The sequence below is a fragment of the Felis catus genome, chromosome B3 (assembly GCF_018350175.1).
Source record: "Felis catus isolate Fca126 chromosome B3, F.catus_Fca126_mat1.0, whole genome shotgun sequence".
Taxonomy (NCBI): Eukaryota; Metazoa; Chordata; class Mammalia; order Carnivora; family Felidae; genus Felis; species Felis catus.
In genome coordinates, this window is record NC_058373.1 from 20484481 (window position 1) to 20509144 (window position 24664).

At 41.9% G+C, this 24664-nt stretch overlaps 1 protein-coding gene across 2 annotated transcripts in view; it reads left to right on the top strand.

Moving 5' to 3' along the window:
• The first annotated feature begins 7868 nt into the window (after positions 1-7868).
• The window catches only part of FAM189A1 (family with sequence similarity 189 member A1), a 451690-nt gene continuing 434894 nt past the window's right edge, over positions 7869-24664 (top strand). For both annotated transcript variants that reach the window (XM_023255006.2, XM_045058915.1), the window contains exon 1: positions 7869-8102. In XM_023255006.2, the coding sequence (XP_023110774.1) occupies positions 7884-8102 (219 nt within the window). In that variant the 5' untranslated portion in view covers positions 7869-7883. The remainder of the gene's footprint in view (positions 8103-24664) is intronic.

The following is a 24664-nucleotide window of genomic DNA, read 5'->3' on the forward strand; positions in this document are numbered from 1 at the left end:
TCATTTAATCCTCATGAGGAGCTTATAAGGCAGGGACTATTACTATCCTCAGTAGGAAGTGGTGAACTAGGGTCTGAACCTAGGCAGTATAACATCTGAATTTGCGCCCTACCTACCTGCTGGCCTGCCTCTGAGATGTGAGAAAAGACCTAGAAGAGAGACAAAGTTTGCATAGGTGATGAAGTAGGCTGTTCTCAGCAGGAATGGCTTACCAATGTCCAGAAGCTAAAAAAGGAAAGGCCCATGTCCTAGTGGAGTAGAAGGCTAGAGAAACATGCTGGAGAGGGCAGAGAGAGAAGCTGGGTTTGCTGGATGGTCTGGGCTGTGATGTATACTTACTTGCATATAGCATACAGCTTAGTTGCATGAAAAAGGCTAACGTATCCCTGAAGAATTACATCTTAGCAATGTACTGTTGCTGTGAAAAGTGGGCCCAATCATATAACTGACACTAAAGATTAGTGAGTCTTAATGTTTATTTTTCCAAAGACTTCCCATTTATCCATGAGCCAAGTGTTTCACTTTTGTTTCCTACTTAAAAAAAAAAAAGCTATTCAAGGAGTTCTAGTTGAAGGTGACTCTCATACTTCAAAACCAAATGATAAATTTTACTCCATTATTTTCTGTTTGGTTGATGGATGAGAATTCTTAAGTTTCATGTGGCTTGACTCATAATTTTTATACATTTTCCCTAAAGGTAAAACATTACTTTCATGTATAATTTTGTTTGAGTCAGTGTGTATGAATATGAATAACTGCTTATTCTAATGAAATCATTACAATATATGTTCTAATAACCCGATTTAATAGCGCTAGTTGAGTTAATTTAAGTGGAACTTACTTCTTAGCCTCATTATACTACCTGACTAATCCAGCATCATTCATTTCTCAGAGGCTTCTCACAAAATTCTAGTCAGTAGCTCAGAAGCATTAAAAACTTCAATTTCAACATAGAGTGTAGGATATAGAATTCAATTGAATAAATAGTAATCGAATACCGCTATCTGCTAAGGACTATGCCAGGTGCATTAGGGGATTGCAAGCATGAATGAAACTGTGCTTCTGTCTGTAAGGAACTCATTACTAATGAAATAATGTCACCTAGAATTCATAAAATGCTTTAATGTTTGCAAAATACTTTTATATATTCACGATCTAATTTAAATCTCATCACAGAACCTATGTGGTATCGTAAGTGTTTCAAGTCCTGTCAAAATTAGATCTCTTTCTTTCCTGCACTAAATTGTACTTTAATTAGTTTAAATGTAGAACACTTGGGGTATAGACATCTGAATGTTGTCTTCTTATCCACGAGCACTGCCTTTCCATTTATTTAGGTTTTCTCTGATTTCTTTCAGCAACGTTCTGTGCTGAAATGTTTGTAGAATTTTCAGTGTACCAGTCTTTCACCTCCTTGGTTAAATACTTAGATAGCAATGAGCCAGACATTTTATAACCCAACGAATAGAGACAAGTCAAAGTTTTCATACATGCATTATTCTCTATTAAAGTCCAGTGATGCACACACTGCTTCCATCCCTGCAGTTATAATTATCTAAACAAATATGCTCCAGAGCTGGTGGTGATGACTAGAGGATATGAGGAAACAAGTTCAAGTTACTGATTTTCAATTTTATACCTAGACTTGGAATTACTGGTCATGTGATAATTCTATGTTTACCTTTGAGAAACTGCCAGACTGTTTCCACCTGCACATTTTGCCTTCCCACTAGCAACAAACAAGTGTTCCAATTTCTCTACATCCTTTCCAACACTTGTTATTTGCAGGGGTTTTATTATTATTATAGTCATCCTAGTGGATGTGAAGTGGTATTTTACTGTGTTTTTTTCTTATTGTGGTAAAATACATATAATGTAAAATTTACTATTTTAACTATCTTTAAGTGTGTAATTTGGTGGCATTAAGTACATTCACATTGTTGTGCAACCATTGCCACCATCTGTCTCCAGAAGTTTTTCATCTTCTCTTTTTCATCTTGAAACTCTGTACCCATTAAACACTAATTCCCCATTCCCCTCTCCTCCCTGGTAACCACCATTCTACTTTCTGTCTCTATGAACATGACTACTCCAGGTACCTCATATAAGTGGAATCATACAGTGTTTGTGCTTTTGTGACTGGCTTATTTCACTCAACATAATGTCCCAAAGGATCTTCCATGTTGTAGCATGTGTCAGAATTTCCTTCCTTTTTAAGACTGAATAATATTCCATTGTGTGTGTGTGTGTGTGTGTGTGTATAAATGTGGCATATATATATACGTATATATATACATATATATATATGTATATATATACGTATATATATATTGCTTACCCATTCATTTGTTGATGTACACTTGAGTTATTTCTGCCTTTTGGGTATTGTGAATAATGCTGTTATAATCATTAAAGTGCATATTGCTCTTTAAATCCTTGCTTTCAATCTTTCTGTATACATACTCAGAAGTAGAATTGCTGGATTAAGTGGTAATTCTGTTTAATTTTTTGAGGCACTTCCATACTGTACCATAATGGCTGCACCATTTTACATTCTCACCAGTAGTGCACAAGAGTTCCAATCTCTCCATATTCTCTCCAACACTTGGCTATTTTCTGTTTTTTAATTAATTTTTAATTAATTAATTAATTTTTATAATAGGCATCCCAATGGATGTTAAGTAGTATCACATTGTGGTTTTCATTTGCATTTTCCTAATCAGCAATGTTGAGCATCTTTTCATGTGCTTCTAGGCAATTTATAGATTTTCTTTTATATACATATATATCTTCTTTGGAGAAATATCTACTCAAATCATTCGCTCATTTTAAGCTGGGTTGTTTGCCTCTCTGTTTTTCAGTTGTAGGAGTTCTTTATGTATTCTTGATAGTAAAACTTTATCAGATATATAATTTGCAAATATTTCTTTTCAATTCTATAGCTTGTCTTTTTACTTACATGATAGCATTATTTGATGCACAAAGTTTTTAATTTTGATGAAGTACAAATTGTCTATTCTTTCTTTTGTTGCTCATGGTTTTTGTGTCATATCTAAGACTCCACAGCCAAATCCAAAATCATGAAGATATATACCTATGTTTTTTTTCTAAAAGTTTTATGTTTTTTCCCTTATATTTAGCTCTTTGATCCATTTTGAGTTAATTTTTATACATAGTGTGAGGCTGGGGTCCAAGTTCTTTTTTTTGCATGTGAAAATCCAGTTGTCTCAGCCCTCTCTGTTGAAGAGACTATTCTTTCCCCATTGAACAGACTTGGCAACTTGTGAAAACTCAGTTGGCCTAAGATAGATGTATTTATTTCTGGAACCTCAATACTATTCTAATGGTCTATCTGTATATCTGTACCACACTGTATACTGATTACTATAGCTTTGTAGTAAGTTTTTATATCTGGAAGTATGAATCTTTTCAACGGTTTCCTCTTTTTCAAGACTGTTTGGCTATTTGGGGCCGTTGCAATTCCATATGAATTTGAGGATTGGTTTTCCCATTTCTGCAAAAAAAAAAAAGTCTATTGGAGTTTTGATACGGATTTCTTTGAATCTGTAGAACACTTTGGGTATTGACATCTTAATATAAAGTCTTCTTATAGAAGACCATGAACACAGTGTCTTTCCATTTGTTTAAGTCTTTAATTTCTTTCATTAATTTCTTGTGCTTTTCAGCATCCAAGTCTTTCATGTCCTTAAATTTCCCAGGTGTTTTATTCTCTTAGATGCTATTGTAAATGGAATTGCTTTATTCTCTTTTAGATTGTTCATTGCTGGTCCATAGAAACACAACTGATTTTAGTGTGTTGATCTTATACCCTACAACTTTGTTGAATTACTGCTAGTAGCTTTGTTGGGGATTCTTTGGGATTTTCTATAAATATAGGATCATATCATTCTGCAAACAGAGATGGTTTTAATTCTTCCTGTCCAGTTTGGATACCTTTTATTTCTTTTCTTATCTAATTTCTCTGGCTAGAATTTCTAGTATGATGTTAAGTAGCAATGTTGACTGTAGACATCCTTATCTCATTCCTGATCTTGGGGGAAAGCTTTCAGTCTTTCACCATGGAGTATGGTATTATCTGTGGGTTTTTCATAAATTCCCTTTATCATGTTGAGGGAGTTAAAATGAATTTTTAAGATGCTATTTGTAGAAATAATTTGAGGCCTGGGGTGAGATTGTCATTCTCCAGAGGTGATTTGCTATTGCTTTTGCCAGCTCCTCGTGGCCTAGGCAATGAAGGATTACTTTAAGTCAAATTCAGGTTTGGGATTTCTGGGCATCTGCAAATAGAGCAAAGGGTGGCTTATTCCTTTACTCCCTGGGTGCAGCCATCTAGGGTTCTATCACAAAACAGGGGACTGATGCACTGGGTCCTTATTTTTCAGGATCCTGGACTCAAAATTTGTCTTTCTAACACTGTTTGTCTGCCAAAGCCAGAAGTATAGGTGTCCAGGGCAGAAGATTCCCCGATGGTGCGCACACCTTTCTGGATTCCTTCTCTTTAACCTTTGCCTAGTTTTTCCTCATTGTCTCCATACTTTTTTTTGATACTTTAAAGGAGATATGGTCTCAGTCTGTTAGTCTCATCTGATCTAGTGAGAAAAAAAAGTTGCTATACTTGGTTTCAGGGATCTCCAAGAATCTTCCATAATACTAGGACATGTACTATTGTAGCCTTTTGTAAGAGAAAAACACTGAGGAGCAAAGAAGGCCAGTGAGTTGTTAGGATCAGAGCTAGGGCTAAGCCATCTCCCTCCCTTCCTCCTTCCTTCCATCCATCCTTCCTTTCTGATTCACTTCCATGAAAATGACTCTGTTTATATCTCCAAATTCCAATTGTTTATCAAGAGAACATTGGCTATTGCATTAATTACAACAGAATTTTAAAATTCTCTACAACTCAAAAATCATTTTTAAAATGGTGAAGTTATTTTAACTTCTGGATCAGTCTCTCCCTTTGCCCCCAAATCACATTTCACAGAGAAAGTAAATCCCTCCCCTAACCCACCAACACCAAAATCTTATGCTGTGCCGCCTGGAGCTCTCTTTCCATGTCATTTATAAATAGAAGGTATTGATTTCCATATATTTTGGAAGCACATCTAATACATAAATGGGAATTCACTGGAGGTTTCTAACATTCGGTACTCTCCCCATGATGTGCCAACTGGTACCACACTATATTTAATTCATCACTGATACCTCCCAAGTATCTCAAATCCATCCAGTTCTGGGTATCTCCACCATCCCTACCTTAATCCAAAATACTGTCATTTCCTGACAGCAATAACATATAAACTCTACATTCTCTTGGGCATCCCTCAATCCATTTTCTGTAGAGGTTGCTTTTAGGCAAACAGACTTGAGTAATGGAAAGGTCCCACAGTGACCACCTGGCTGGATACAGACAGGCCCATTAGGCAATTCACCTCAAAATATCCATAGGTCTTAACTGACCAATGGGCTACTTACAACTAGGCACAGTTACCAAGACAGAGAAAATTCCATTTGTAGCCCTACCTCCTTGCCTTCCCTCCTTAAAAGCAGCACCCTCCCACCACCTCTCCTCAGCTGTCCTGTCCACTGCTCCCTTCTATCTCTTTTGTTCTGCCTCAGGTGAGAGGCACCTCCCTTGCCAAGGGCTTCCACCTGACCATCACCCCATATTAGGGGACCCCCAACGGATAGGACAGATACCCTAGTTAGGCACCACATTTTCTATATTGTGGTCAGAAAGCTCTTTCCAAAGCTCCTTATTATCTGGTTTTTGGCACCATGTAGAATTCTCCGTCACACTGAACCCAGCTGCAGTAGGCCTTGGAACAATGATCTGTGTACTGTCAATCTAACCACTAGACTGAACATTCCTTACCTTGGTGGCTTTTGCTAATCCTTACATCCTCAGTGTCTGGCACATAGTGGGTGCTTAACATAATTTTGGAATATTACATAATTCAATAACTCTGTAATTTACTTATTCTGTTTACTGTCTGTTTCTCTCCTACCCAGAAGACATGGATTTTGTCTGTTTTGTTCACTTATGTATTTTAGGAGCCTAAGAGGGCCTGGTGCTAAGAATCCCTTGTAAACTATTGTGGAGAAATGGATGAAGGAGGGAGGTGACTCCAGTGAGAACCTAACATCCTGGCAGTCCAAGGATCTTGCTTTGGTATTGTGCCAAGACCTTAAAAAGTGCTGCCTGAGAATTTCTAGATAGAGAATGTCTCCAGGAAATTTGAATTTGTACTCCAGTGCTCTGACGCCAGCCTGAGGCTCAGCCATGTTATAGATAAAAACTGGAGGAAAAGGCAGAGTTTGGCCACAGTCCAGCTTTTTGAGGTCAGCCACTTTATCTGTGGAATTCCCCACCCCCAGTTCATCCCTTGGCCATCCCTTTAAATTGGAAAATAAATCCCATTCCTGCTAAGGTGTTGGCTGATAAAGGCTTGAGCTATTGCCCCTTCAAGAGGAATTTGCATTTTAATAGAGCCTCGTCAAGCCCCAAAGGAATCAATATCTCTAACGGTGAAATTTCAAGCACCAGCAACTGAGATGTTCCGGGCGAGACTCTCCAGTGTTTCGGGTCCAGCAGGCGACTCCTTCAGTTCCACAGTACAATTGTGAAAAAATGGCCTGGGGAATGACCTCCCATTGCCCTCTATTACTATGAACTTTGCCTTTTTAGCTTGATTCCTTCAGACTTCCTAACACTCCTGGGTCTCTTAATACGTGAACACATCCTTTTCAACACCAGCGGTCTTAAAGTTGTCACACCAACAGGGCCACAAAGCGAATTATGACAATCAGAACTTCCAAGTTTTCTTGGCACCTCAAAGAAGCTGACAATCAGTTTAAAACCTTATACTGGCTAAAGGGAGTAGGAACGATTTAATAGGCCCTTACTGACGTTGTTCATTTAAATTCGTTTTGTGCAAATTGTTTTAAGCCCAAACTTTTCATTTGCATCAGGAGCCCTGCAAACTAAAGGTGGGTAAGAGACGTCCGTTTGTGAACTGGGAATGTTTTAAATGCCGAGTCCTCCCGGGCCCAGTTCTCAGACGATGGCTTGGGAAATTGCGGAACTGCAGAAAAGCGGCATCTTGGATCTTGGAATTCCGCATTTGGTAGGCGCTGCTGCGCGCCACACCTGGGGCAGCGCGCTCGGAATTCACCTCCTCTCCTCTCCCCGACTGGCCGCGCGGTCTCCCCCTGCACCCCCCGCCCCCGCCGCCGCGGAAAGCCCGGGTCCCGGGCTCGGCCCGCGGCTCGGTCCCTGCGGCTCCGGCCGGCCCTCGGGGCCCGGCTCCCGCGGACTTAGGGTTCGGTCGCGGAGGCTGCTGCTCTCGACCTTGACGCGCCTGCGGTCCCCACTCCCGTCCCGCGCGGGAGGTGAGAGCGCCGAGGCCCGGCCGCGGGGACCGCACCTGCGCCCACCCGCTGCCGGCTCGCGCTCCGGCCCCCCGTCCCGGCCAGGCGCGCGGCGGCGGGGCTCGCGCCCGGGGACGGCGGAGGCTCGCCCCCGGCACGCGGCAGCGGCGGCGGCTCGCGCCCGCGCTCGGGCGAGAGAACGCGCGGGGCGGGCGGGAGAGGGCGCAGCGCGGCGCGGCCGGCGGGCGGGCGGCCCTGCGGAGCGGCGGCGGCGGCATGGGCGCGGGCACGGGCAGGGGCAGCGGGCGCCCGGCTCCCCGCCCGGCCCGGCCCGCTCCCGGAGCGCGGCCGCCGCAGCCCCCGCGGCCCGCGGGAAGGCCGTCCCCTCGCCCGGCGCAACTTGCCTCGGACCCTCTGTGAGGAGAGGCGGCGGCGGCGGCGGCGGCGCGCGCCGAGGCCGGGCGGGAGCGGGGCGAGGCGTGCGGGCGCCCGGCGCGATGCCTCGGGCCGGCGGTCCCCGCGCGCCGCGCCCCGCCGCGCTGCCCCGCAGCTTGTCCCGCCTGCGCGAGTGCCCGGGCCGCTCCCGCATCGTGCTGGCGCTCGGGGCCACGCAGATGGCGCTCGGATGCCTCATCGTAGCGGTGAGCTTCGCCGCGCTGGCGCTCACCACCTCGGCCCGCGTCCGCCACTCCTGTCCCTTCTGGGCTGGCTTCTCGGTGAGTGTCTTCGGCCGGGCAGGGGAGGTGTGCTCTGGGCCCCGAGGCTGTGGCCCGCCCGGGACGGCACCGAGGGCGCGAAGTTCGGGGCGCGAACACCCGGGGCCGAGCTGCTGCAGCGCGGGGTGCAGTTCAGAAAACTCCGGGCTGAATAACTCCGGGGACCTTACCGCTCTCGGAGCATCGCTTTCCCTTTCCTGGAGCGCTGATCCCCGAGTTACTTTTCTTGGAGGGAACCGAAGCCGGGCGCCCGCCCTCCTCCGGGTGAGGGTGGGCAGCGCGCGCGCGACCGGCCGCGGGGTCTCCACTGGGCCCTCGGGGACTCTGCGCTCTGGGGACCCGCGACTCGCGACGCGCCCCGGCCGGACTCGGTGCCGGACCCAGCAGCCAAGAGGCCCTGACAGAAGCGGGGAGGCGGGGTCCGAACCGGGTGCGGGGCTGCGACTCTGCGCGCGTCTCGCCTTCGCGGCGGCCGGAGCTGGGGCCTGGGGCGGGGCGGGGCGGGGGGGGGGTGCGGCGCGCTGGGCGCGTCCCGTCCGGTGCTGGTCAGTCCCGGCGCGGAGAACGGCTGGTTCCCCTGCGGCCATTCAGAGACTTGGCCTTGGGGATTTAGTGTTTCCCGCGTGCGTCTAGAACGCAGTGCTCTGGGGGCGGCGGGACTGTGCAGGCGACCCGAAGCCAGCGTCCGGGGGCGTGTTTTCTGAGCTTCAGACCTCCACGGTGCCCGATTTTCAGGCTGTTGACCCCTAAATTAGAGAAGCCAGTGACTAAGAATCCTCCACAGGAGAAAGCCACCAGGAGAGCTCTATTTTAAGGAAGTGATTGTCCGTCCCCAAGAGTTAATTGGGGGGGGGGGCATTTTATAGCCTTTTGATGAAAGTTGTGTTTTCCTTACATTAGTAAAGAATGGACTTACGGAAATGGAAGAAATACACGCAGGGCATTTGTGAAGAGAAGCACTTGTTCTGAGAACTCTTGACATCTGTAACTACATTTGGTTTATGGTGCTGGAGTACATTTTATAGGCTTAAGCTGCAAACTCAGTATGTTTTAATTCCATCTCCAGAAATCCAAACTAAGCCTTTGTAATGAACGTTTGCTGTTTGTTCTCGAATGTTGAAATTTAACAATTCTACCCAGCTTTGCTTTTTTCGTGTTGTTGCTCTTTTGTAATGGCCTCTGTTCTCCCAAGTTCACGCATGGTTTTTAAAATGGGATCTGAGTAAAACTGACTGTGAGATACCCTGATCGATACAGGTGTGGTCCTTCATCCTAATGGGGGTATTAATTTTCAAAGCTTATTTCAGACCACGGTTGAGTCTTGGAGAGCTGATTAGGAACAAAAGTATGTGTGGCCACAGCTCAGAGTGTTTAAATCAGAGAGAGGAGGTTGGAGGCAGGAACCGGGGAGCCATGATTCAAACGGACCACTATATATAGTTTTCACACATCTGTTGCTCAGTTTTTAGCATTATTTAATATGCATTATTTTCATGTCGTCTGTTTTGTGGGCACTGATGTTTATGTCTGCTGCAACCAGCCTACAGGTGGCAGACTGGTAAATTAGCTTCACTTCCTGGCTCCTCCCTGAGCCTCCCTTTCTCCCACTTAGCCTTAGCTATGATTTTGGTACTCCCAAAGGGCAATGAAAAACAGCTGCCTTTTAAGAATAAAGCCAAAAGGGAAAACATTACCTGGACACGGTGGTAAAACTATTCATGTGAAAAATTCATACTCCGGTTTAGTCTAAAGAGGCAAGTAAGTATGTAAAACAATAATTCACTGTGCATTTCCGGTGTTATTCCTTTCAACGACTACAACCTATTCGTTTTAACTTCCCACAATTCAGAGTGGTTCTGCAATTGTGTCTACGTGCAGGCATTTCTCTGGGTTCTGGGGACGACAATGAACACAACAAACTCTGCCTACATTTTTGAGATTTTAAAGTAACCTCCACCCTCCATCTGTCTCCTACCCTACCCCCTCACATCCACTTTCTCATTGCCTTGTTTTCTTTCTTCAAACTTAATCTGCTGCAAGCACCATTGAAATTCTTTTGATACAGTGTATTCCATTTTTCACATATTGCTTCTGTCCTTTGTAGAAGTGGTGGTTGATTCTAGTTATGCTAGGACAGGTTTGCATGTCAGCATGGCTGTGAGTGGTTAACATTGGCCCCTTACCTTATGTATGCCTATCCCCTGAGACCTGGAAACTTCCCTGAAAGGGTATTTTTCATTTAAGAACAGTGACTGGGGTATCTGACTTTATACTGAAATCAGATTGTGGGGTTAGGGCCACACTCTGGTTCCTCTGCATCTTCTGTAATGAAATATGAGGGCTCTAGAAATCTCTAGATTTCTAGGCCTTCTCTATGCTTTGCACGTAATGAAGACTCACTGTAAAAATGAGTTGCCTCTATTTAAGAAAAAGTAATGCATCAGAAAAAGAGCTCACATTTTTTGAGCCCATACTGCATGCCAGACGTTAAAGCTTAGTGTCTTATATGGTGTGATAGCACATTTCGTCTGTGGCCCTCGGTGCTCACGCTCTTGTGCAGTTCCCTCCACTTGAATTTGGACCCGGCTTCTGACTTGCTTAGCCAGTAGAATCCTGATAACAGAGGCAGTCTCAATGCTGGGCCTGAGCCCTAAGAAGTCTTGGCAGCCTCTGCTGAGCACACTGAGATGAAGGGCGATTAAATCACTTGCTGTATTTATTAGTCGAGGTTCTGCAGAGAAAGAACCAATAGCTTGCTCCTTCATTCACTTGAACTGGCTGACATGGAAGCCTAGAAAGCCCGTGATCTTGCCATCAGGAAAGCCGGTGGTATAATTCACTCTGGGTCCAAAGGGCCAACAACCAGAGGTCAGTGGTTTAATTCCTGGTGCAAGTCTGAACATCTGAGAACCAGGAGTGCTGGTATCTAAGGGCAGGAGAAGACAAATGTCCCAGCTGAGTCAGAGAATGTGAAATCACCCATCCTCTGTCTTTTTTGTTCTCTGCAGGCCCTCAAAGAATAGGATGATGCCTGCCCATCTTGGTGAGGGCCATTAGTCAGTCGACTGATGCAAATGCTAATCTCTCCCACACACTCACAGAAACCTTTTACCAGCTATCTGGGCATCCTCTAGCCCAGTCATGTGGACACATAAAATTAACCATCACACCTGCTTAAGGTTATCCAGCTAAGAAGTGGCCACTGTTGGGTTTGAACTTAGTTGCTTTGAAGTTAGAGGCCATACTTCCAACCCTTAGACTTAAACTGCGCACCTCACCACCACCACCACCCCCCCGCCCCAGGCAGAGGCAGAGGGGATGGAATAAAAAAGCACCGTAATAAAGCGTAATAAAGAGTCAAAGGTAAAGGCCTCAAGGAGGTCATACCTGTTTCTTAGGAAAAACACAAAACATGCATGGAAAGGTGAAGATTCAAGAAAAATTTGGCGAGGCATCACATTCGGGATGGATATGTAAGGTTTAGGGAGTACCTTGGCAAAGGTGGAGAAAGGCAGCAGGGCAGTTGGTATATCAGTCACCTGCAGACCACCTTCAAATGGCATTCCTGCCCTGGGTCCTTGCTACCCAGCGGGGAGTTGGGGGGTGGACTGACTCCCTCATAGATGAAGGTCCAGCCCATTTTGAGAGCTGGTGATCTATAAGAAGAGTTTCTAAGACTCACGGAGCTAGGTCTTGAGTAGTTACCCTTTAGCAGGGAAGCTTCATTATGTTTCTTTGAAAATTTCGTAAGGCCCAGGACATCAGAGACAAATTCACAATGTGAATTATCCACATTACCAGTTACATAGTTGATAAAGACATAGTCATTGGGAGCCGACTGTGTAACTGTGTATGTATGTGTGTATGTATATTTCTTTTTTTCTGTAAAAGCAACACTGTTGGATTTTTTCATAGCCCAAAGGCAGTATATACTTGTTGCAGTAACTGAAACAAAGAAAAAATGAGAGCAGTGCCTCCTTCTATCCCAATTCTATACCCAGAGGTAACCTGTATTACCAGTGTTGGGTAATGTTCCATGCTTTTCTTTACAATCACAAAAGTGTGAAAATTTATGTATATGTGTGGAATATGTTTCTTTTCTTTTAAAAAGATTTACAAAAGGATTGTACTGTACACCTTACTCTGTGACTTTTTAAGTCTAGTATATACTAAATATCCCCAGCCATAACACATTATTATCATTATCCCCATTATTTGTAATGACTGTATTAGAGTCCGTAGTATGAATTATCATAATTTATTCCATTCTCCTCCTGTTGGAGATATTCTGGTTGTAGCAGTTCTCCGTCTCTACAAACATTGCTGCTTATCTAACCTTAGGGGCCAATCCTTGTTTTTTTTTTTTTTTTTTTTTTTATTAAATTTTTTTTTCAACGTTTATTTATTTTTGGGACAGAGAGAGACAGAGCATGAACGGGGGAGGGGCAGAGAGAGAGGGAGACACAGAATCGGAAACAGGCTCCAGGCTCTGAGCCATCAGCCCAGAGCCCGACGCGGGGCTCGAACTCCCGGACTGCGAGATCGTGACCTGGCTGAAGTCGGACGCTTAACCGACTGCGCCACCCAGGCGCCCCCCAATCCTTGTTTTTGAATGCAAATTCCCCAAAGTGGATTTGCCACAGGGTATTCAAATTTGGAATTTTGTTGGACGTTGCCAGATTAACTTCCACAGAAGATTGTAGTCATTCCTAACCACAGGAGCATTTTATAAATGTGCCCTTTGCCACCCTCTCCCCAGCACAGGATGTTACAAATACAGGATTTGTATTTACCCTATGGGAGAAAAAAGACATTTCCTGTTTTCATTTGATCTGCATTTCCATGGTTCCTTTATTATATGCAAGTATTTTCTTGCAATATCTTCACTTCTCATTTGGCTTAATTTTTGGCATCTTTTGCCCTATAGAAAATTTAAGGACTTTTTATGTAGTCAGTTTCATTTGTTTTCTCTTTTACAGTTTCAGCGTTCTTTTCTCTGAGTTAAAGGGGTCGTCATTACAGAGGTCACACAGATACTTCTTTTCAACTTCCTTCTGATGTTTTCAGATTTTAACTCATCCAGAATTGCTTTTGCATATGGTATGAAAAAGGCATAACTTTATTTGCTTTCAGACAAATATCCTATGTGGTTCTGTTTTGGGGCTCTATTCAGTTTTACTTTTTAAATTGTCTATTACAAAGTCAATGCAGCATCATTATTTTGATTATAGTAACCACATGTTTCACTCTGGCAAAGCATGAGCCTCCACACTCTTTGCTTTTTCAAAAGTGCCTTAGCTGTTATTCCATATGAACTTTAAAATATCTGTGTCCACTTATTCTTTACTTTAGGATGCCTTTATTTCATCTCTGTTCCTGAAGGGCATTTTCACTAGGTATAGAATTCTGGGTTGGCAATTCTTTCCTTTTAGGGTTTAAAAACATCCTAATTCCAAAAATAATAATAATAAAAATATCCTAATCCCTTAAAAAAATCCCCGTTCCTGCTGTCCTCCATGTTTTCTGATAGAAATCCATGGTGATATAAATTGTCATTGCCAAGAAGGTGACAGACATTTTCTCCTGTCATTTGCATTCTTCCATTAAACTCATCCAGTGAGTTTTTATTTTACTTATTATCTTTTCACTTAAAAAATTTCCCTTTGGTTCTTCTTCATATCTCCTATTTTTTCCCCCTTACTTTTGTGAGTTTTCTTTCATTTCCAAAATAGTGACCCTTACTCATTGGAGCATTTTTATTATTGTTGCTTTAAAGTCTTTTTGTTTGAGAATTCCAAAATCTATCATTGTTTTCCCATGGAAGTTGACATTTTTCCTGAATCTGTGCATGCTGAATAATTTTGGATTGTGTCCCAGACATATTGAACATTATGTTGTGAGTCTCTGGATATTGTTTGAACCCTAAGGAGACTATTGATGGTTTTGTTTTTAGCAGGCTCTCTTTCCTCCTGAGTTTAGACCACAAGTTGTGACCAGCTTACTGTGGGTTGTGGTTCTAACGTCAGTTCATTTTTCAAAATCTCTGCAGTCCTATTCAGATCTGTCCTGCACATGTGCCACTCAGTGGCCAGTCTGGTGATTAGATGGTGATCTGTCCTGTAGATCTGTTCCCAAAGTTTGTGTTTTCCGTTTAAGGTAGTATGTACACATGCATACCTTGCAGATGAGCCCATGAGTTCATAAACAAACTTCAGGGATCTCTTTCTCTGGCTCCTTCCTCTCTGTGATATGGGTGTCTTCTATGTTCCTGGGGCTTTCCTTATCCAGTCCTCCAAGGAAGCTAGGGCTTTACCTCACTTTGCTGCATAATTCCTGTGCCTGCATTTGGCTAGGGGACATACAGTAGGAGGACAGATAGAGAATCAGCAACAAGGCTTTTCCCTGTCTTCTTGGGACCAAGCTCCCACACTCAGAGAGGAAGATTCTTCTGTGCCTTGCCTGTTCATGCTGCTGCTATGGTATTGTGTGGGGGCGGGGGTGTGAGAGTAAGAAGAAAGAGAAATCCAAAAGAGAAGACAATGGCTATTGCCTTACTCTTTTATGGCATCGGGAGGCATATTTCCAAATCCTTGAGCCAGAACTAGAGGGCTTCCAGGCTCTCTGGTTGCATGAGTGTTCAATTTTGGGTTTCAGGCTGTGCTGAGCTTTGGCTAGGGGGTACTGAAGAGGGAAAAATGATAAAGTACTGCCAATTTGGTGGTACTTTGAATTGTATTGTTCTTCCCTAGTCCACCTGGTACTTTATTTTTCAGAGTTTTCAAGCTGTTTATTCTATGCATTCTGTTAGGTCTTACAGGTGTAATCAGTGGGAGACACAGGGTAATGTGTGCTTGCTGACTCACCTGGAATGAGAATCTCAGTGTTTTTAATATACTTACTACTTGAACCAAACATCCTATATTCAGATAAGTGTCCTTTTTAAAAGTCCACAGACACACAGTTTTCCATTTGCAATAACTGGTAATATTGAACCCAGGAGGAGTTTACTAAATAATGAGCTTCAGAAAACGATATGATGATTGTCAACGATTTTCATAAATCATAGGGATGAACGTTGACTATATTTAACTGGAGAACTAAAACATGACAGGGCACCTGGGTGGCTTAGTCGGTTAAGTGTCTGACTCTCGGTTTCTGCTCAGGCCACGATCTCACAGTTTTATGAGTTCTAGCCCTGCTTCTGGCTCTGTGCTGACAGTGAAGAGCCTGCTTGGGATTCTCTCTCTCTCCCCCTCTCTCTGCCCCTCCCCTGCTCACACTGTCTTTGTCTCTCTCAAAAATTAATAAATAAATTTAAATTAAGAAAAACCCCTAAAACATGACAATAGGGGAGCAAATCAATGCTTAAGTGTTACGTGATTTGATTATATAGAATTGTGCAGTTAAAAAAATAAATGGTAGGAGATGAGGGGAAAGTAAAGAGAAAGTAGCATACACTCCTTGTCACATTAGCTAAATTAACTAGGAGTAGAAAATGTCTCTTGAGGCCAACGAAACAAGTAGGAGAAAGTTAAATTTATTTGACTATAAAGATTAGCACCAAATTAATACTAGAGACTCAAGCTGATGGTTTGAGAAGAGTGAGGGAGGAAGAAGCATCTCCTGGCTACTTGCATTATTGCTTGTAGCAGTGAGGTTATAATATCTAAAAGAAGAGGTTACCGAGGGGGTTATACAAAGTACTAATATAAAAGCAGTAACTAGAACCCACATCCTTCTTGCATACCTAAAGAAATGCAGAGAGAGATAGAGAAAGCAAGCAGAAACTGCAAGCCCACATGCCTAAAGACTTTGTGTATGCGTGTAGGTGTTTTAAATGTAAGGTTAAAAAAAATCTGCCAAAGCTGATGCCAAATATATAGACTGTATTAATATATGTAAATGGGCTTAATTAACCTAGTTAAAAAACCTTTTCAGGTGACTAACAAAGCAAGATCCAGAGATAGACCTAAAAAAAAAAAAAAAGCTGGAAAGGCTAAAAATAAAGCAAAAAACTGGAAAAGATACATCAGGCAATTTCAAATAAAGAGAGGGCAAGTGGACAGACAAGGTTCAGTTCATCTATTCTTGCTTGTTCATGATACAAGATAATGCCATTTTCATATTTTTATTCTCCTGATGAACATTTGACAGTACTTATTGCTCCTTTAGAGAGAAATGGTTTATTTCTTTTATTTAGAAATTTTCTTATTTTGTTTATTTTATTTACTTATTTTCTTAAACTCATTGTTTTTAAGTTTATTTATTTGGAGAGAGAGTGTGCACATACGTGTGCATGAGCACAAGTAGGGGAGGGGCAGAGAGGGAGAGGCAGAGAGAGAGAATCCCAAGCAGGGGTGTGAACCCATGAACTATGAGATCATGACTTGAGCTGAAATCAAGAGCTGGATGCTTAACCAACTGAACCCCCCAGATGCCCTTGTTTTTAAAGAGACAGAGCATGAGCAAGGAGAGGGGCAGAGGAAGAGGGAGAGAGAGAGAGAATCCCAAACAGTCTCCGTGCTCACTCAGCAAGGAGCCCAATGTGGGGCTTGATCCCACAACCGTAGAATAGGACCTGAGCTGAAATTAAGAGTTAGATGCTCAAGCAGCTGAGGTAGCCAGGCGCCCTTTACCTATTCTATTAAAAATTTTTTTTAATGTTTATTTTTGAGAGAGACAGAGTGTGAGCAGGAATGGGCAGAGAGAGAGGGAGACACAGAATCCTAGCAGGCTCCAGGCTCTTAGCTGTCAACACAGAACCCGCAGGGCTCAAACTCATGAACTGTGAGATCATGACCTGAGCTGAAGTCAGACTCTTAACCAACTGAGCCACCCAGGTGTCCCATTACTTATTCTATTTTTAAGTAACTTTGGGCTTTCTATACCTACATTCATGTCACCTATAAATAATTTTATTTTTTCATGTCCAGTATTTCTCATATTTCAATATTTGTTTTCTACTGCTTATTTCTTTTAGTTATTGCATTGATCGAAACCTCAATAATTTCAAAGGATAGTTTGAAAGGAAACACCGATGTCTTGTTTTTCATTTTAGCAGGAATGGCTTTCATTTCATTGCTTTAAGCCGATGTTTGATTTTATTTCTTAGTAACTAGGTAAGTTTGAATACTTAAATTTTGCTACAATTTCAAACTTGTGGAGAAGTTCTAAGAAAAGCCCTAAGACTCCTTAATCTAGGGTATGTTAATAATTCACCAATTATTAGCATTTTTTTTGCCTTATTAGCTTTATCATTTGCAGATGCCCAAACGTCTGATTGACCAACGGATCCATCAGTAATGCATCTATCTACATATTTTTTCTAAACCACTTGCAGGTACATTGCAGACCTCATGCCTCCTTTCCCCTAAATACTTCAGTCTTTCCTTGTAAGGGCATAATGTACACATGGGGCACTAATAAAAGTCAGGAAACGAACAGTGACACAACAGTCCATATTCAAGTTTTGCCAATGTCCCCAAAGTGTTCCTTATAAATATTTCTCCTGCCTGCTCTCTAGTTTAGCATTCACACTAGGAATTTAAAATTCATACGTAGGTAGTTAATTTTTCAGGTATTTTCAGTTGTGTATTTATATAATCCCTTGGTTTTTCTCCTTCAGTAATCGATAAACTGAAGTACGTTGATAGATTTCCTAACATTGAATTATCCTTGGACTTCTGAAATAATCCTTATCACTTATTCTCTTAACATAGTATTGGAATTCATGTGCTAATGTATTAAGATGTTTGCTTCTATGATTACATACAAAGGTGGGCTGGAGTTTGTGTGTCCATGTATGTTCACTGGCACACACTATCTTTATTAAGTTTTGTTAAGTTGTGCTGGCTTTGTAAAATAAATTGTTGAGTTTTCCATATTTGTCTGTGGATTAGCATGGGAAAGAGCTGTTCTTTGTAAAGTTAGCTCATCTGTAAAGCCTATTGCCTATTTTAAGTGCTAGATTAATAACCATTAATTGTCTTACATATTGGTCTATTCAAGTTGTCATCTCAGCAAATTTTGGCTTTTGGTTTTATTTATTTTTTTTCTACTTGAAAATTGTCACTTGCTGTCTATTATAATCATTTCTAGTTCATTAAGTTCCACTTTTTATCCTTATTACATTCCTCCTCTATTTTGTTTTATTTTCTTAGTTTTATATATTTTTAAGTTGCATATTTGACATTCATTCTTGTTTAAATAATAAAAGCAATTATTTACCATTTTATTCTGTGTATAGGTATATTTGTAGCACACAGATTTTTTTCATTTTTTTAATGTTTATTTATTTATTTTGAGAGAGACAGCACAAGTCGGGGAGGGGCAGAGAGAGAGACAGAGAGAGAGTGTGTGTGTGTGAGAATCCCAAGCAGGCTCTCCACTGTCAGTGCAGAACCCTGCATGGGGTTTGATCTCACGAACTGTGAGATCATGACCTGAGCCAAAATCAAGAGTCGGATGCTTAACTGACTGAGCCCCTGAGGTGGCTCACAGATTTCAGTAAAGTGTTCTTCCACTTATATTCATTTTTAGAAGTTTATAATTTTAGTCTTGATTTTTATTTTGATTCTGGGGTTCTGTAAAAGAACTTTTCTTAATTAGCAGATAGTCTTTTTTGAGAGGTGGAGGTTGGGTGTCATTGTTGTGTTACTGATTTCTTGTTTTACTTAATGATAGTCAATGCAGCTTGCCAAGTTTCTTTTTGTTATTTAGTAGTTTTTAAAATCATCAGTACATTGTTACTTTTTCAAAGTTAAATATTTTACTTTTTTTTTTTTGTCTGTGTGATTTGTCACATTGTTTGACAGGTATGTCAAAGTCATCCCCTGTTTTATGTTTTGAATTCTTGTATTTCTATGACTTTGCTTTATGTTATTTATTTATTTATTTAAAATGTTTATTTATTTTTGAGAGAGAGCATGTGTGCATGCCCACATGCACATGAGTAGGGGAGTGGAGGGGGGTGGGGAGAGAAAGAGGATCTTCACTGACAGCAGCAAGCCCAGTGTGGGGCTTGAACTCACAAACCACAAGATCATGACCTGAGCTGAAGTCAGATGCTCAACTGACTGAGCCACCCAGATGCCCGCATTGCTTTATTTATTTATTTTTACCTTGATGTTGTTTTGTGTGTATGTGTTTATGACTATGCCTTATTTATTTATTTATTTATTTATTTATTTAATGTTAAATTATTCTCAAATTGGTTTCCATACAACACCCAGTGCTCATCCCAAAAGGTGCCCTCCTCAATACCCATCACCCACCCTCCTCTCCCTCCCACCCCCCATCAACCCTCAGTTTGTTCTCGGTTTTTAAGAGTCTCTTATGCTTTGCCTCTCTCCCTCTCTAACCTTTTTTTTTTCTTCCCCTCCCCCATGGACTTCTGTTAAGTTTCTCAGGATTATGCCTTATTTATTGATGATACCTTCTGTCATAACATAGTATACATCTTTGTTGTGAGCTTTTGGTATTGGATTCCACTTTATCTGATATTAATATCACCACTCCTGCCTTAAAAAAATTACTACAACATTAGAGACTTTTATTGTCCCTGTAATTTTTGTAGTCAACACCTTTTTGTAGTCAACACATATTTTTTATCAGTTTCTTTGGCTTACCATTGCTTCTTATATTCTGTTACTTTCTTGGGGCTTTAATTTATTCTTTAGTCGAAGTCATCTTTAGCAATTCTTTCAGTGACAGTTTGTGAGTGTTAATTTGTCTGAAAAAATTCTCTATTTCACTCTATCTTTTGAAAGATTGTTTATCTGGCTGTAAAATTCTAGGTTGACAGTTATTTTTCCTCAGTATTTTGAGGATGTCTTCTAGCCTCTGGTTTTGTAGAAATTCTGTTCTTATAGTCGGCTTGTAAGAAATCTTCCTTTTCTTGGGTTGCTTTTTAAGTTATCTTCTTGACTTGATGGTCTGCACTTTCAGTGAATGTGGATTTACAGCATGAATCCTGTTCTCAAGTTCAGCCTTTTGAGGATTGATCATGTCTTTCCATATGTATCCTGGACTTCCTTCTACCTTGCTAGTCTGTTTTCCTCTTGTTCAGATTGTCTGACTCTGTCTTTCTGTGCTGCATTCTGAATACCTTCCTCATGTTTCTTCCATTTCATGAGCTCCTTTTAGCTGTTGATTATCAGCTTTTGAACCTGTCCTTTGAGTTTCTGAACTCAATGACTATGTTTTTTATTTCCAAACCTTCTATTTTTCTCTTTTCTAAGTCTGCCTTTTCTTCTGTCTTAGTACTTTGTTCTTAAGGTCCTGATCCTCTCTTTTATGTCTTTAATAAATTTAAGCAAAAATGGTTTTATATGCCTTGTCCTTTGGTATTTCCCTTACCAGAAGTCCTGTGGACTACTCCTGTGTGTTATCTGCTCATGGGCAGGGGATGTGGTTTCTTGTATATTTTGTAATAGGGTTTTGTAGGGGGCAGAGGGGTTGAGCACATCTTCAGTGGCCTTTTGCTGTGGAAACCTCACGTGATCTAAAATGAGCATTCGTTCCTTCAGAGAGGCTTTACAGAACTTCTGTTAGGCTCCAGATATCACCATCCTGGGACCAATTTCTGTTAATTTATTTGCTTGAGAGTTCCTTCCTCATGTGGTTGCCAGAAATGTATTGAGTATTTATTCTTTGAGCTTTATGCTTTGATTTTAGTTCTGGTTTTCCCTACCTCTTGTGGACCAGAGGTCCTGACTTTCCTTCCAGCTCAGGCATTAGCTAAGCCCCTGGCCATCACATCTGTGACTCCCCACCCAGTTGCACTCAGCATGAAATGTTTTGTTGCTTCCTGTTCAGTCCTTCTAGCTCTCAGAGGTGGGAAGGTCTCTGTCTCAATAGAGGCTGCCATCTTGCCTGGATTGGAAGCTGATCTCTTTTTAAAACTTGTTTTCTGTGTGCCTCTTGTGAATAGAACATAGCTGGACTTTGATTTTGAATCTAACCTGTAAATCCTTATGATCTGATAGAGGGAATTCAAGGCATTCCCATTTATTAAGATAAGTGGATTTAGTTTTATTCTTTTTGACTTAATTTATTATTACACATTGTCATTTTCTGTTTTTTTTTTTTTTTCTCTTCCTTTGGCTTGCCTGGGTAAGTTGGTTTTTTTAAAAACATATTTATTTTTTAAAATTGTAAAATGTACATAACAAAATTTAACATATTAGGCATTTTAAAGTGTATTTTTCTGTGGCGTTAAGAACATTCCCATTGTCTACAGTTGTCACCATCATGTCCAGAGCTTCTGCCCAGCTGAAGCTCTACATTCATGAATCACTAACTCCTCATTCTCTTCTCCCCCAGCCTCTGGCAACCACCATTCTGCTTTCTGTCTCTATGAATTTGGCTATTCCATGTGCCTCATGTAAGTGGGATAATATGATATTTGTCTTTTTGCTATTGGCTTATTCTACTCAACATCCACAAAGTTTATCCATGGGGTAGCATGTATCAGAATTTCCTTTCTTTTTAAGGCTGAACAATATTCTCTTGTGTGTACGTACCACATTCTACTTATCCATTCACCCTTCAGTGGACACTTGGGTTGTTTCCGTGTTTTGGCCACTGTGAATAATGCTCTGTGTGGCTGTGTAAATATCTGTTCTCAAGTTGATTTTTATTCCATTTTCCAACACTCCTCACCTCTGCCTCTCCATTCTTTGGGTGGTTCTTATTTTCATCTTGGACAATCTATTTCATTTCCTTTCTTTAAAGTTAAGTTTATTGATTTATTTTGAGAGAGAGAGAGCATGCAAGTGGGGAAGGGGCAGAGAGAGAGAGAGAGGGAGAGAACAGTGCACAGCGCAGAGCCTGATGCGGGGCTCAAACTCGGGAACCATGAGATCATGACTTGAGCCAAAGTCACATGCTTAACTGACTGAGCCACCCAGGCACCCCCTGGACAATCTATTTCAACCTGAATTTTCTTTTTTCTTGTTAAAAAAATTTTTTTTAACGTTTATTTATTTTTGAGATGAGAGAGACAGAGCATGAACAGGGGAGGGTCAGAGAGAGAGGGAGACACAGAATCTGAAACAGGCTCCAGGCTCTGAGCTGTCAGTACAGAGCCCGACGCGGGGCTCGAACTCATGGACCGCGAGATCATGACCTGAGCCGAAGTCGGACGCCCAACTGACTGAGCCACCCAGGCGCCCCTCAATCTGAATTTTCTTTTTTTTTTTTTTTAATTTTTTTTCAATGTTTTTATTTATTTTTGGGACAGAGAGAGACAGAGCATGAATGGGGGAGGGGCAGAGAGAGAGGGAGACACAGAATTGGAAACAGGCTCCAGGCTCCGAGCCATCAGCCCAGAGCCTGACGCGGGGCTCGAACTCACGGACCGCGAGATCGTGACCTGGCTGAAGTCGGACGCTTAACCGACTGCGCCACCCAGGCGCCCCACAATCTGAGTTTTCTAATAGCACACCAAATTAAGTGAGTGATATGATCACTATCCTTTTCATTCAAGCCAAACCGTTTCTTCACCCTTTCCCACCTCCCAGTTCCACCAACTCCTACCCCCTGACCGGCAGCCCCTCAAGAAGAAGTCTCTGGAACCTTTCTCTGTCCCTGATTCAGTTTTAAAGGCTAGTTCAAAAGGAAATGGATTTTGAACATTATACAGTATACATACTTTGAACATGTGAGGGAGAATATTTTTTGCTTCGTATGTCAGGCTTTTACTGGGGAATTTGGAATTTGAATCTTGAAAAGGTCAAAAAGTACCATATCCTATGGTTTTATTGAAGAGTAAAGAAAATGTAATAAAGCCCTTGATGGTTTCCTAGACTACTTGATATTGTTGCCATATTTGCTGATGAATTCAAACCATGTCTGAGGCACTTTGCCCTTCCAGAGCTGGTGTCAGGGTGACAGCAACAGGAGAGATGTTGATAGACACAGCAAAAGCTAGGATAGGGCTTCCTCTCAGCCCCCAGCACCCTACCCGTCTTTGTTCTCCACAGGCACCTGCTGCTGAGAACACTACCCGTTGAAGGGAAGACCTTCACAGTCCTTGGAGAAACCCCATGTGTCTTTCTCACTGGGGTAGTCTGTGTAATGGCTCCTGTTAGCTTTTCTGGAGGCTCTATAGGGGTTCCTACCCATGTGCCCACCTGGGGTAGCCCTGGGGCCTTTCTTTGAGAGACCAGGTGTGATTTCTTTCTTTTTTTTTTTTTTTTTGAATGTTTATTTATCTTTGAGACACACACACACACACACACACACACACACACACACAGTGTGGGTGGGGAAGGGGCAGAGACAGAGGGAGACAGAATCTGAAACAGGCTCCAGGCTCTGAGCTGTCAGCATGGAGTGGGATGCGGGGCTCGAACTCACGAACCATGAGATCACCACTTGAGCCGAAGTAGGACACTTAACCGACTGAGCCACCCAGGCGCCCCAGCCAGGAGTGATTTCTAGTAAAGGTCTGATTTCTAGGTCCACCATCCCTGCCATGCCTAGGTTCAGGGTACCTGAATTCTGTTTCTACATTTAGGCACTTAAACTTACCTGACCTAACATGAATAACATGTTTTGGAATTGTAGTTTCAATTTATTATCATGACCTGCTTTTATCTCCTCTACTGTTGACAAAAACATCATATTTTACTTAATGGGTATAGCATAGTGAAGTGGACGGTGATTTAAGGAGCCTACAGGATTTGGGGATACTGGCATTTTTGGGAGAGAGGGAAGTGTCAAGTCAAGTATTCAGGGCCTGGCAAATGTAAAAAAACGACTTCTTTTGTATCAGCAGCTACCAGAACCTATTACGTACTTATCTACCACATAGGCATGAGGTTGAATTGTTGTAAAATAAGTTCTTAAGATTCAAGCACATTCTTTTATGGAGAAAATGTAGAAAATTTGAAATTGATGAGAAAGTAAATTTTTAGTTGAAAAATGCTAAGGTTATCTAATTATAAGTGAAGTGTTGGCTTGTCATCCATGATGAGAAATTATAGATAATGGCTTTGATAGTGAACATGGATGGTGATTTTGAAATAGATATTTGGAACACTCAGCAAAATTTGAAAGGACTATGATAATGACACCTACTTAACATGTTAATAAGCAACTTAGCCACAATGAGCATATACTAATCAGAATCATCTGATTAAAAAAAAAAAAAACAGAAAGTTCTTTTCAGCTATTCACAAAGGGACACTACCTTTTTAGAAACTAATTTTTGACACAGTCTCTGAAAAAGGCAGGGGCTCCTGGGTGGCTCAGTCGGTTAAGTGTCAGACTTTGGCTCAGGTCATGATCTCGAGGTTAGTGAGTTCTAGCCCTGCCTCGGGCTCTGTGCTGACAGCCCAGAGCCTGGAGCCTGCCTCAGACTCTGTGTCTCCCTCTCTCTGTCTGCCCCTACCCTGCTCACACTCTGTCTGTCTCTCTCTCTCTCAAGAATAAAATAAAATAAACATTCACAATTTTTTTTAATTAAAAAAAGAAAAAGGCCAAGAAAACATGGCATCTTCTTTTCACCTGCCAGTTTATTGATTGAGCATTGGTGTTCTCCATATCCACTCTCCATG